Below are 11,403 nucleotides of genomic sequence, written 5' to 3' on the forward strand. Positions count from 1 at the left end.
CTCCAGAGCCAGAGCCGAAGGATACAAAGCTGACACTAGGGTACGCCAGAATTGTGTTAGAAAACGTGCCGTGCCATTACGGGAGACAAGATTTAACCCTCGTTTCCCAGTTATTGTTGGTGGCCTGGCGCCTACAGAAGATCGATTTGGCTTTGTCCAAGTCAGAATTAAAAGACACCGTTGGCATAAGAAAATCCTCAAGACGAACGACCCCCTCATCTTCTCTCTTGGCTGGCGTCGATTCCAGACCACTCCAGTCTACAGCATCTCCGATTCCCGAACACGCAATCGCATGTTAAAATATACCCCGGAGCATATGCATTGTTTTGGCACTTTCTATGGTCCTCTTGTGGCTCCCAACACAGGCTTTTGCTGCGTTCAATCATTCTCGAATAAGAACCCGGGCTTCCGAATAGCGGCTACCGGTGTCGTCCTGAATGTGGACGAGACTACGGAGATTGTCAAGAAACTCAAACTAACCGGATACCCGTACAAGATCTTCCGAAACACAGCCTTCATCAAGGATATGTTTACCTCTGCTCTCGAAATTGCCAAGTTCGAAGGCGCCAGCATCCGTACCGTTTCCGGGATCCGCGGCCAGATCAAGCGCGCTCTGAGCCGTCCGGAGGGGCATTTCCGGGCTACGTTTGAAGATAAAATCCTCATGAGCGACATTGTGTTCTTGCGTGCTTGGTATCCCATCAAACCACACCGATACTACAACCCCGTCACCAACCTTTTGGATGAAATAGATGAAGATGGTTGGAAAGGCATGCGCTTGACGGGAGAAGTTCGCCGTGAGCAAAACATCCCAACTCCACTTGAGAAGGACTCTGCATACAGGCCGATTGAGCGGGTCACTCGACATTTCAACCCCCTCCGAGTCCCTCGCCAGCTAGCTGCGGACCTTCCCTTCAAGTCTCAAATTACGAAGATGAGACCTCGTCAAGGTGAATCATATCTCCAAAAACGTGCTGTGGTCTTAGGTGGCGAAGAGAAAAAGGCCCGCGATCTGTTGCAGAAACTCACCACCATGCGGAACGAGAAGATAGCGAAGAGACAAGCTGCGCAGGAAGAGCGGAGGAAGGTTTACCGTGCCAAGGTGACGGAGAATGCTGAGAAAAAACAGGAGAGGGAAAAGAGGGAGCGCGATGAATATTGGCAGCGAGAGGGGAAGAAGCGGAAGAACGATGGCGGAGACGGAGGAAGAGGAGGGAAGAAAAGAAGGTGACGAATTTGAGTGTGTGTTGATTTCAGTCTCATCATGAAAATAGTAGTCCTCGTACTTAATATCTGGAGACGTTTTATATGGTGCCCCTCTATGGCAGCTGCATTATTGGTTTTCTTTCTTCATCTTTGCTACAATATCAACGGTTGAGATACCAGCATTTTTAGGAAATTGGTTTAGATATATACCTCTTGTATACATGCAGTTCAGCGTATCATTTCTCCCTGCTCCTTCTTTTCTCCTTTACTCCTCCTTTGAGATCGTTACCCCATTCAATTATATCACGTGTTGCTCGCGCACATGACCGCGCCGCGACGCGTCTCGATCCGGCAAGTCGAGACCTCATCCATCGTCGTTTGCATTTTTGCAGCGACACCAGGCGATCGGTAGACTTGCTTTTTGAAGAGACGTCGCGGGGCAGAGTGTTAAGCTCATGGAGAGCAAAGCACGATCCACTGTCGACGACGATATCATTGCTGGAGCATGGCCGGACTCACTCGGGTTGTCGCCGCACACGCTACTACGAGGTCAGCCTGCTTACCGACCCATTGACTGCCATTCTCGGAGCATCCGCGACCTGGCTGCCAGAGAGCTACAAAACCGCCAGTTTATCGCATAATCGTGGCTCAAAATCGCTCAAGCAAGGATAGAAAGATCGTTGCCGGCCTAAGGCCCTCTAGTTAGGCAGCGGACCGTTGACTTTTCGCGTGACGTTGCTGTGTGGGAGTGGAACGAATTTTTCGCCGTTGAACCCCAGCCACGCGACGGCCGATCAGACTGCAGACAACAAACGAGAAACCCACCACCTGCAATATCTGCGATAACAACCAGCACCCCCAGCAATATTCCCGGGGCCACCGATTACTTTTGCCCCTTCTCACGCAAGCCGGGTGGGCCATCACCAACATTGGGAACTACTCCAAGACATGTTCGGAAGCCAAGCCTTGTTCTTGTACTCGGACCAGCCACCTGCGCAACCTCCGGCTTCACCATCGAGACTCGTCAACGGCGGGCACCTGCCTAACAACAGCGATTGTAATTTTCAGTCGATCGTCTCATCCTGCGGCGACAGGGAAATGGCAGAGCCAGGCCATTCTACTAATTTCAATACCATCGATAGTAACAATACGTCTTCAGCGCTATCGGCTATGAGCAACGATATCCTTCCTCGCCTTCACACGTCCTCCAGCACTCTCTCACATTCCTCCTTTGCTGATGTTATTGACACGAATGCCACTCCATCCACACCGCTATCCGGACTCTCAAACCACGACTATCCCCAAATCCCATTCTCCCGCTCTCCAGCGAAAACCCCCACAGCCTCTCATACCCATGCACATTCGCGGAGCGTAGATATCGGATCACTGCGCTCGTCTGGCCTTCTCAAATATACCGTTGTAAATTCGCCGATTGATGGTCAGCTGGGGGGAAACACGGCGATCGACATTTCTCAAGGACAAAAGAGGATGGCTAGTGGAGAGGTGAAATCAACCGGTTCCCCAATATTTATCCGAAGTCCAGAATCAGTCATGGCTACTCGCCGATCTGGGACAATAAGCACCGATTCAAATAGTAGCAGAATTTCGGAGGTAATAACTACTCAACCAGCAGAACACTCCTACCTGCCCGTGCATCTTTTGTGCTAATCGGTGATACTCCAGTTATCCGCTCAACTTCGTGCTCGTTTATCTTACGCGGCAGCGAAAGTTGAAAAAGATTGGCCAATCCGCCAGCTAGAAGAAACACATGCAGTCCCTCCACGATTTGGCTGTTCATCCGCGTCGCAGTCTCCCCTGCCAGTAGGGTTCAAAAGCCCATTCCGTTCTCCCAGGGGAGCTTCACACTCACGAGGCCGACATAGTATTAGTAGCACTTTACAAGACAATGGATTGCCCAAGCTCCGGAATCCTGATTTCACTCACATGACATCATCTGTGTCTCCAACGAATGCATCTGCGCGTCGTAACAAATCCTCTTCACCGAATAGACGTGCTAGCACATATATTCCGCCTCCCGTTGCCGTCGCAAATTCTGATCCACCACGCCTCGCTCCGCCCGCTGATATTGTATCTGGGAACGGCAATGCAACGCGTCGCCGACCAAATCCCAATGACACCCTATTACAAACCGCGTCGGCGAACCAGAACTACCATCCTCGAAATGAGTCGTTTGCAGATGGGGGATATTCCGTTTCATCTACCCAGACGACTACTTCGACTGTGGCAATTCTCGACACATCGCCGGATTCGCAACCTCAATTATCACGCCAGTCCGCGACTCCATCTTCCATCACAGCTACCACCACTACCACCACCACGAGGCCAGTTCCGAAACAAAGAACGCCATCCCAAAATGCGCTTATGGAAAAGGATGCTATTGAAACTTTGCTGTTCATGTCAAGCCCTGAAAATTCAGGGTATCATCCAAACTCCCAGCAAACGCAACAGAATGAGTATCGCGGCATGCATCTTACTCTTCCTTCGCCTTCCTTACCCAGACCCTCGTCCCAACAATCCTCCCCTATCGAGGGTCGTTTGGGTCTGGGGATCCGCCATAACACCCCGAATGCGATCCGTCCCGTTCGCAAGGTCAGTTTTGCCGATGACACGAGCAACAGCTCGAGCGATGCGCATCCAAGAAATGGACCTAGCGGCCTACGGGAACATGAAGCAGGCGATGCGATTGACCGTATGCTAGACGAACTTGGTGATAGCGATAGTGAATCGGAAAGTGACTGGCTTATGCGCTTTATGAGCCAGTCCGGCGGCGAATCAATGCGGCCGAGTAGTCGTGGTTAAGCTAATGATTTGAGTTACTGTTGCCCCCTTTATATCTCCCTCGGAAAGGCTCCCCGTGTTGTTGGTTTGCCTATTCTGGTTCGCTGGCCTTGGCTTGCACGATTATTTTTGATCCACAGAGCATTGACAGGAGAGGAAGAAAGTGGTTTACTGTCGAACCCGTTTTCGTAATGAACTGGTGTTGTTCTTCGGATCGACCTCTTATTCTGAAACAACAATTCCACCCCTGTCTCCCATTTTAAATTTTTGCTTTTTAACTCCAACCTTATTCTTCATTTTTGTTATCCATTTTTGACTTCACATAGCCAGGAACTTACTCTAGCCACAAAAAAAAAGAAAGGAAAAGAAAAAAAGACAAAACAGAAGTAAAGAGAACGACCTCTCCATCTAAGAACTATTTTCTTTTCAGGAACTCGCTTCAATACTCTCGTATCACCTTCCATGGGATGTATATACGCGTCGATCATTTTCTTCCAGGCAAACATGAGCACCCGACATGACTGAGATGACCTATGTTTTGATCTTTTTCTCCTCTGTTCTTCAGTTTGAACTGTGATATTACGCATTCATTTTATGCACTATACATGTCCATGTGATATCCCGGTTTACTTGTGCATATTTTATTATATATTTTTGAATTGGAAAAATTACAGGTGAATTGAATACGCATAATATAAGATACATGCATACAGCTATCCTTCATATTTCCGGTGGCTTTCCCCATTTGGTTTGAATTTTGACTTGCACATCACACCAAGCTATCACAAAACCGATCAAATCATTCTACCAGCCAAATTCATCCACTTGGATTGAATCGCCATTCATTTGGTTATATATATTGTTTCTGGCGTTGATATCAATAATGCAATGACGGGGTCCGCTTCACTGATAGCTGTCGCATCACCACATATACACCCATCCATCGCATCGCATCCCAATTCCACGTCTTCCATTCAAGCAACACTCTCAATGCGCTACATAGCCGCCGTCAACCGCCAACGTCGTCCCCGTCACCCAGGAGGCGTCCTTCGATGCCAAAAACACAGCTGCACCAGTGATATCCTCTGTTCTACCTAACCGCGAATCGAACGGATGCTGGGAGACCAGGTGGGCATGCAATGCCCTTTTGCGCGGGTTGTCGCTGTTCGCGTCGGCGAACGTCTCGCTCAGGCTTGTCTCTACCCATCCTGGGGCGAGGGCGTTTACATGACTATTTTTTTACTTTTATTAATTTTCAAGTTCCTCGCAGAATTAGGTTTCTTGAGAGGGAAGGTGGATGAGGAAAGCCGACATTTTATCGCCCCCATATTCCAAAGCCACAGACTTTGTGATACCAACTACCGCGTGCTTGGATGCTGCGTATGTGCTTGCGCTGGGCCCACCAACGTTCCCGTAGATGGAGGCCATGTTGATGATCCAGCCCCTATCACCGCTTGAGTGGGGGTCTTGGGCGAGCATCTGCTTCGTGGCGAATTCTTTCATTGGGGGGAGAGAGGTGGTTAGCTTTGATATGCATATGTACGTGCACATGCCATGGATTGCATTGGAGTGGACGATGGGATGGGCATATTTGTATATGATACAACTTACTGCATCCAAGCCAAACCCCCTTCCCGTTGAGCCCCATGACTCTATCCCAGGACTCCTCGGGTGTCTCGTGGATACGGTCTCCAGGCCGCTGGTGGCCTGCGGGGGATATCCCAGCGTTGTTGACGATTCTATATTTATTGAATGTATTCGATTGTTTCATTTTGTCAAGGCGCTGTTTACTGGATTTTCTTTTCGTCTTCCCTTTGTTTCACCTTGCCACGAGAGCAAGCAAAAAAAGTATAAGGGAGGGTATGAATGTTGGGGATGCCAGAGAAACGGAAAGTCGGGTGCCCCAGTTGGTGAAGGAAGACCTACATATCCAGTCTTCCAAACGCTTTAACACACCCCGCAATCAGGTTTTCTACATCATCAGAAACAGAGGCGTCCGCTTTGACGAATACAGCACGGGTTGTGGTCTTGCCGCCCGGAGTGACAGGATAGGCCTCATTGATAGCTTCGTGGGTGGGTTGGTTGTCATCGCCTGCGTAAAGAAGGGAGTTAAAACGGCGTTTTTGTTAATGAATTATGTTACATGTACTGTACATTTCCAATTTTCCATTCATTCGTTGGTAAAAAATATATAATTCTGATGACAGAGTACCCCTTTCCCCTCAATAAAAGTATGAAATGAGCAGGGAAAACCGATATAGCCATCGGAGCGACAAATAAGAAAGTGATCCTCGCACCCATGCCGGTGCGGAGAGTAAATAAGAGAGAGGACAAGCCAAAATCAACAAACCTTTAGCCGCAGGATCAATATCAGCGCACACAACATAGGCACCCTCAGCAGCATATCTGAGCGCAATGGCCCTCCCGATCCCATTTGAGCTGCCGGTGATAACAGCAACTTTGTCCTCGAGACGCGCAGACATGGTTGGCGTATTTCTTTTATGCGACTGGCCGGTATGTATTAATTCCCAGATGGGTCCTTCTTGGTGAAGGAAGTGCTACTGGGTAATTTCTCCAGTGGAATGCGGATAGTATAGGTAAAGAACTTGCCCCCTTTTGTTATCAAAACCGAGTTGATGATGCTGAGCAGGACAAATGTGTACCTGGATGGATAAATATATTTGCTGGAAAACGGACAACCATTCTCGTCCACTGCTCCACTGCTCCTTAGCTGCAGCACAAGCGCCGAGCAGTCGTATATTGGAGCGGAGGATATCGGGTCGCTGACGGGGTACTGGATTAAATAGTATCCTGGTATGTGCTGGGATTAAGTTGGGCAATTGAAACCTGCCAAAAACTACAATAAAACTGTGGACTACTCGCTTGTTTGACTAGTAGTACCTGTAAGTTGTGTCGGGATATATCCATTATCCATTCCAGCCAGCCAGCCAGCGTTTTTCGCTGTATGCAGTGGGTAAAAGCAAAGCGAATCCTTTGGCCCGCTTCATACAACAATATAATTACATTGTTGTCGATTACTGCCGCTCACCTGACAGTTTTTCAAGTAGCCAGGTATGGCTAGCTCTGGTCCTTCTGCTGGAGGGGGCAAGGATGGCGTCCAACTGATGTCTGTATGGGTGCAAATTTTGCCTCCACCACCCACTCTTGACTGTGTATGTTCTGGATGGAACATCATCACTGTGTTTCTCTCCTAGGAAAAAGAATAACCGATACAGCCGAGGAATTGAGAAAGGAGTATAACGTGCCGGATTATTCAGTTATTTATGCGGCAGTGTTCTGCATTGGAAATATAAAGATTGCTGGAAGAAATCAGAAGGTGAGGCGCCGGAGGGAAATATATTATAGGCAGGGGGAAAGATAGCGAAGAAGACAAGACCGAAAATGGAAAATAAATTTTTTAAAAAAGGAAAAAGGAGGAAGAAGGGGAAGGTCACTGCTAGAGATAGTAGCTCTTTTCTCTTCCCCAGGACATCCATGAGTAAAAAATACAATAGGAGTAACAACGAGGAAGAAGTATCACCTAGAAATGCATTAAAATCAAACGATGAAAAGGTGCCAAATAGTCGCAACAACAACAACCACCAAGACGATCCGATCCGTGAATGAAGAGCAAAAAGAAAGGGATAATAAAGGTATTTCCAGCCCATCCATCCGTCCAATTTCATCCACATATATTAAAAATTCCACATTCGACATTTCTTTCACGCCCACGCATCATCCATCTCCGCCACATCATAATCAACCTCATGCTGACCACCCGCATCCTTCCGCAGCATCATTGAATCAGTCTCATGGCTAGTCCCATTATCACCAATATGGACAATCTCGTCTCCTTTCTCTGCTGCATAACCCTGATGCTGGAGCAGCGGCGGCGCAGAGACAGAGTTGTCACGGGTTCCTGACGCAGAAGAGGAATTATTTGCAACCCATGAGAACTCTACTTTGCCCACCGATGGGATATCCGTGGGACCGTACATGAGCTTCTCAGCGACGTAGCGGTCCTTGAAAGAGACGATTTGCGAGTCGGGTTGGTCTGGGTTTGGTTCTATGCTTTCATATTCGCCAACCCCCTGTGTGTGAAAGGAAAAGCTATTAGTATATATGTGTATGTATAGATAGATGTATGTATGTATGACTTCGAACGCGAAAGTGACGTTTGATTATGAAATGAGAAAAACATACCAAAAGAAACTGCCTCAACGCCTCATCCTTCTCAGCGTTGAACTCGACGCCAGATACAGCAACACACCTGGGCCGATTGTCAAGCCGCAACACACCGCCCCGACCTCGCGGCACACTGCCCCGGCCTCGGTAAGTCCCACCACCACGGAACGCAGGGTCAAAGCCACGACCCCTGGCTCCGAAGGCACCTCTCCCGCCTCGATACCCAACCCAAACCCTGCCACGGCCCCGGGGAGGGTATTGCGGATCCGATAGCGCCGGGTCCAGGCCTAGACTTTTAGCCTCCGCTTCAAGCGCCGCCAGCTGCGCACGCAACATCTTCGTCTGCTCGCTAACATTTTCGTCAGGGTGAGAAGACGATGATGACGCCTTTATCGTATCCGAATCAGCTGCCGCAGGCGAGGTGCCCTTCATTCCATCCGCTTCATGCGGCCGCTGCGAACCGAGCCGCTGGAGTAACCTCGCCTTCTCCTCCTGTTGTCTCTTCAACAGATCCTCCTTCTGCTTCTCAAGCGCTAGTCTTGCCTCTTCGGTCTCCTTTCGTTTCTTCATCTTTTCCTCGTGCTGTCTTTGCGCTTCGGCTTGTTGCTTCTCGAATTCCTCCGAATCGAAAGGCTTTTCGTCTGATTTGTTGGGATGGTGATGATCACCGGCTCCATTTGTCTCAGATTTCGATCCCGGCTTATACCAATAAACTTTCACAAACCGGTTGTCGAAGATGACTTTCGGACTTGCCCAAGCACGACGTGCCGCTGCCCAGCTGTCGTATTTCACAAGGGCCAAGTGTTTATATGGTTGCATAGTAACCTCGACAATATTGCCAAACTCAGAAAAGAACTCGCGCACGATGGCCTCGTCAAACTTATCCTCTGGGATCTGCTCGACGACAATCGTGGTAATCGATCTATCCTCATTTGGCCCGGCCTGCGAAAATTCAGCGCGATTCCGTCGGGGGCCCGTGAAACCGCCTCGATCTCCCCTACCGCGACTACGGCCACGCCCGCCTTTATCACCAGCCCGAGAAGCTCCCGCTAAGCCGTGGCCATTTGTAGCACCAAGCGGTCTATCCAAGACAAGATATGACTTCGTAGGGTCATATTCTGCGACAATAACAAAATATTAGTGAAAAATACCTTCCCCGTTAAAACGAAAAGAAAGAATAAAAGTTATATTACCGTCATCCCTCGCTGGTGCCACTAAATGATCTGTCCCATGCTGATACGGACACGTACTCCCCAACACACAAAACCCTTGTGTATCATAATCCACGCATCTTTGGGGAATGCTACCAGGCGCCGGCGATGTGCTCGCCGACGGCTGGCTGGGGCCCGGCGCGCCCGTCGAAGCGGGCAGATGAGGGAGCGGGGGCATACCAGGGATTTGTGGAAACCCCATGGCTGCCTGTAGCGTCATCATGGCAGCAATGGGATCGCTGGGGTTGAAGGGAGAAAATCCAGCTGAGGTAGCAACAGGAGCCATTCCTTGGAACCCGCCGCCGGCCGGTTGCTGCTGTTGCTGCTGCTGGTGGTTTAGATGTGCGGGGCCCATTCGCCCATTGCTAATGTTGTTGTTGTGATTATTATTATTATTTACAAGCACGCGACTATCCCCGCGCCCACCACGGCGACCTCGCATGGATTTAAACGGCCGATCCGCGCGGTTATAATGTAGATCATGGTCGTCGCCAGCCTGTGGTCCTTCGTTGAAGGCACGTTTTCTGGAGAAGCTCGATCTGCCGGTGCTTTCAAAGCTGCCTGTGGCTGGCGGGTTGGGTCTTACATTGGTTTGTCCGTGGCCAAATGGGGCCCTGGATATCGTATCGGAGGGGATGGTTTGTTCCTGTGGTGGAGCGACTGCCATAACGACGGCGGATTCCGGAGGTTGTTGGTGGGGAGTTGGTTGAACTTGGGCTTGAACAAGCTGAGGCTTAGGGTTGAATTTGGTAAAGATCTCGTCGACGAAGGCGATGGTATCTAAACCGAGAAGAAAATTAGGTAAGACAATTAAAAAGTCACTGTCAGGGGAAGAAGTGATCAAAATAAAAATGGGATATATATGATTAAACCACTAACTCTCTTTCAAAAAATCCTCCAAATTTTCCACAGAAGCTTTCCGGATATCTTCATCGGGGGCATCGGACCGGATCAAGGCCAGTACATAATCCGCCAATACGTCCGAGTCCGCATCAGATCTGTCATGAAGAACACATTAAAAAGTAGAAAGAATTAGTTTTAACCGTGTCTGGACATAAGGAAAAATGAGCAAGCAAAACGGGCGCCTCCCCGAGAACAAGGGAGAAGAAATAAAACGGAAAAAACATACATATCCTCCAACCTCTTGACAACCCATGCCTTAACCTCCGCCGCCTGTTCCTCCGTAAATTGCATCCTGAATCCCCCTCCTCTTTTCTCCTTTTTCCCTCTTTGCTTACCCTTTTTTTTTTTTTTTTTTTTTTTTTTGCCTGCTTTAATTGTTTTTTACACAAGGAACTCCTCGCCCTTAATGCGAGAAATTCAAAAGCGGGGGGAAGGAATGACGGTATTCGTATAAGAAGTAACCTATAGATCTATCGAAAGAACAGACGACAGCGTCGGATTTAATTCGGACAAGGCGATTCGTTCGCAAACGAATTCACAAATCCAATATTCCTGTCGCGTTTTGCGTTCCCGTATAAAGTGGTAAACCGATGCAGTATGTTTTCTCTCCCGTCCCCTCTTTATTCTCGCTCTCCTATTTTCCCGGCGCGTGCGTGGGGATGAAGAAAAGAGCGGCCTGGATAGGAGAAAGGGGATTATGTGTTTTTCTTGTATTCTCGTTACGTTGCGGAGCTTGGTGGTGGTCGGCCAGCCGTTCGCGGTGGCATGTAGGTAGGGAAGGTTTTTGGGGTTGGGGGGGATGGGTCGTTGGTTCGTTCCTTTTTCTTTTTCTTTTTTCGGTGTGGGAGGGAGGATGGAAGTATCTCCTCTCCCCCCTTTTCTTTTCTTCCGTTTAACTGGCCGAACGCAGACCAAACGAAGCGACGAAACGATCGGAGGATCAGAGGCGCGCTAGTTAAATAAGTTGTTGGGTTGTCGGTTGATATAAACTCAAGAGCAAGAATGTGTTTTTCTTTCTTTCCTCTTTGCCCCACGTTTCCGTATTTGGTCTTAATGAGAGAAAGCAAGCAGGCGTCGTGGTAATTGCCATCGTAGTGGG

The 11,403-nt window shown here is 49.0% G+C and overlaps 4 protein-coding genes across 4 annotated transcripts in view; 2 read left to right on the top strand and 2 right to left on the bottom strand.

Moving 5' to 3' along the window:
* The window catches only part of HCAG_05984 (ribosome biogenesis protein BMS1), a gene marked incomplete at both ends in the record, with an annotated part of 3,747 nt that extends 2,516 nt beyond the window's left edge, over nucleotides 1-1,231 (top strand). Inside the window, one exon of the mRNA XM_001538329.1 lies at nucleotides 61-1,231. Within this exon, the coding sequence (XP_001538379.1) occupies nucleotides 61-1,231 (1,171 nt within the window). The remainder of the gene's footprint in view (nucleotides 1-60) is intronic.
* Nucleotides 1,232-2,154: 923 nt separating this feature from the next.
* Nucleotides 2,155-4,026, top strand: HCAG_05985 (predicted protein; the record flags this gene model as incomplete). Its single annotated transcript, XM_001538330.1, has 2 exons — nucleotides 2,155-2,817; nucleotides 2,890-4,026. The coding sequence occupies 2 exons, from the start codon at nucleotides 2,155-2,157 to the stop codon at nucleotides 4,024-4,026; spliced, it is 1,800 nt and encodes a 599-aa protein (XP_001538380.1).
* A 966-nt stretch (nucleotides 4,027-4,992) lies between these two features.
* HCAG_05986 (predicted protein) lies at nucleotides 4,993-6,488 on the bottom strand (the record flags this gene model as incomplete). Its single annotated transcript, XM_001538331.1, has 5 exons — nucleotides 4,993-5,213; nucleotides 5,361-5,501; nucleotides 5,617-5,744; nucleotides 5,962-6,097; nucleotides 6,356-6,488. 5 exons carry the CDS (start codon nucleotides 6,486-6,488, stop codon nucleotides 4,993-4,995), a joined length of 759 nt encoding a protein of 252 aa, XP_001538381.1.
* A 1,239-nt stretch (nucleotides 6,489-7,727) lies between these two features.
* HCAG_05987 (predicted protein) lies at nucleotides 7,728-10,595 on the bottom strand (the record flags this gene model as incomplete). The annotated part of the gene is made up of 5 exons (XM_001538332.1): nucleotides 7,728-8,096; nucleotides 8,209-9,308; nucleotides 9,441-10,181; nucleotides 10,281-10,399; nucleotides 10,531-10,595. The coding sequence occupies 5 exons, from the start codon at nucleotides 10,593-10,595 to the stop codon at nucleotides 7,728-7,730; spliced, it is 2,394 nt and encodes a 797-aa protein (XP_001538382.1).
* Nucleotides 10,596-11,403: the final 808 nt, after the last annotated feature.

The sequence above is a fragment of the Histoplasma capsulatum genome, genomic scaffold (assembly GCF_000149585.1).
Source record: "Histoplasma capsulatum NAm1 scaffold_7 genomic scaffold, whole genome shotgun sequence".
NCBI lineage: Eukaryota > Fungi > Ascomycota > Eurotiomycetes > Onygenales > Ajellomycetaceae > Histoplasma > Histoplasma mississippiense.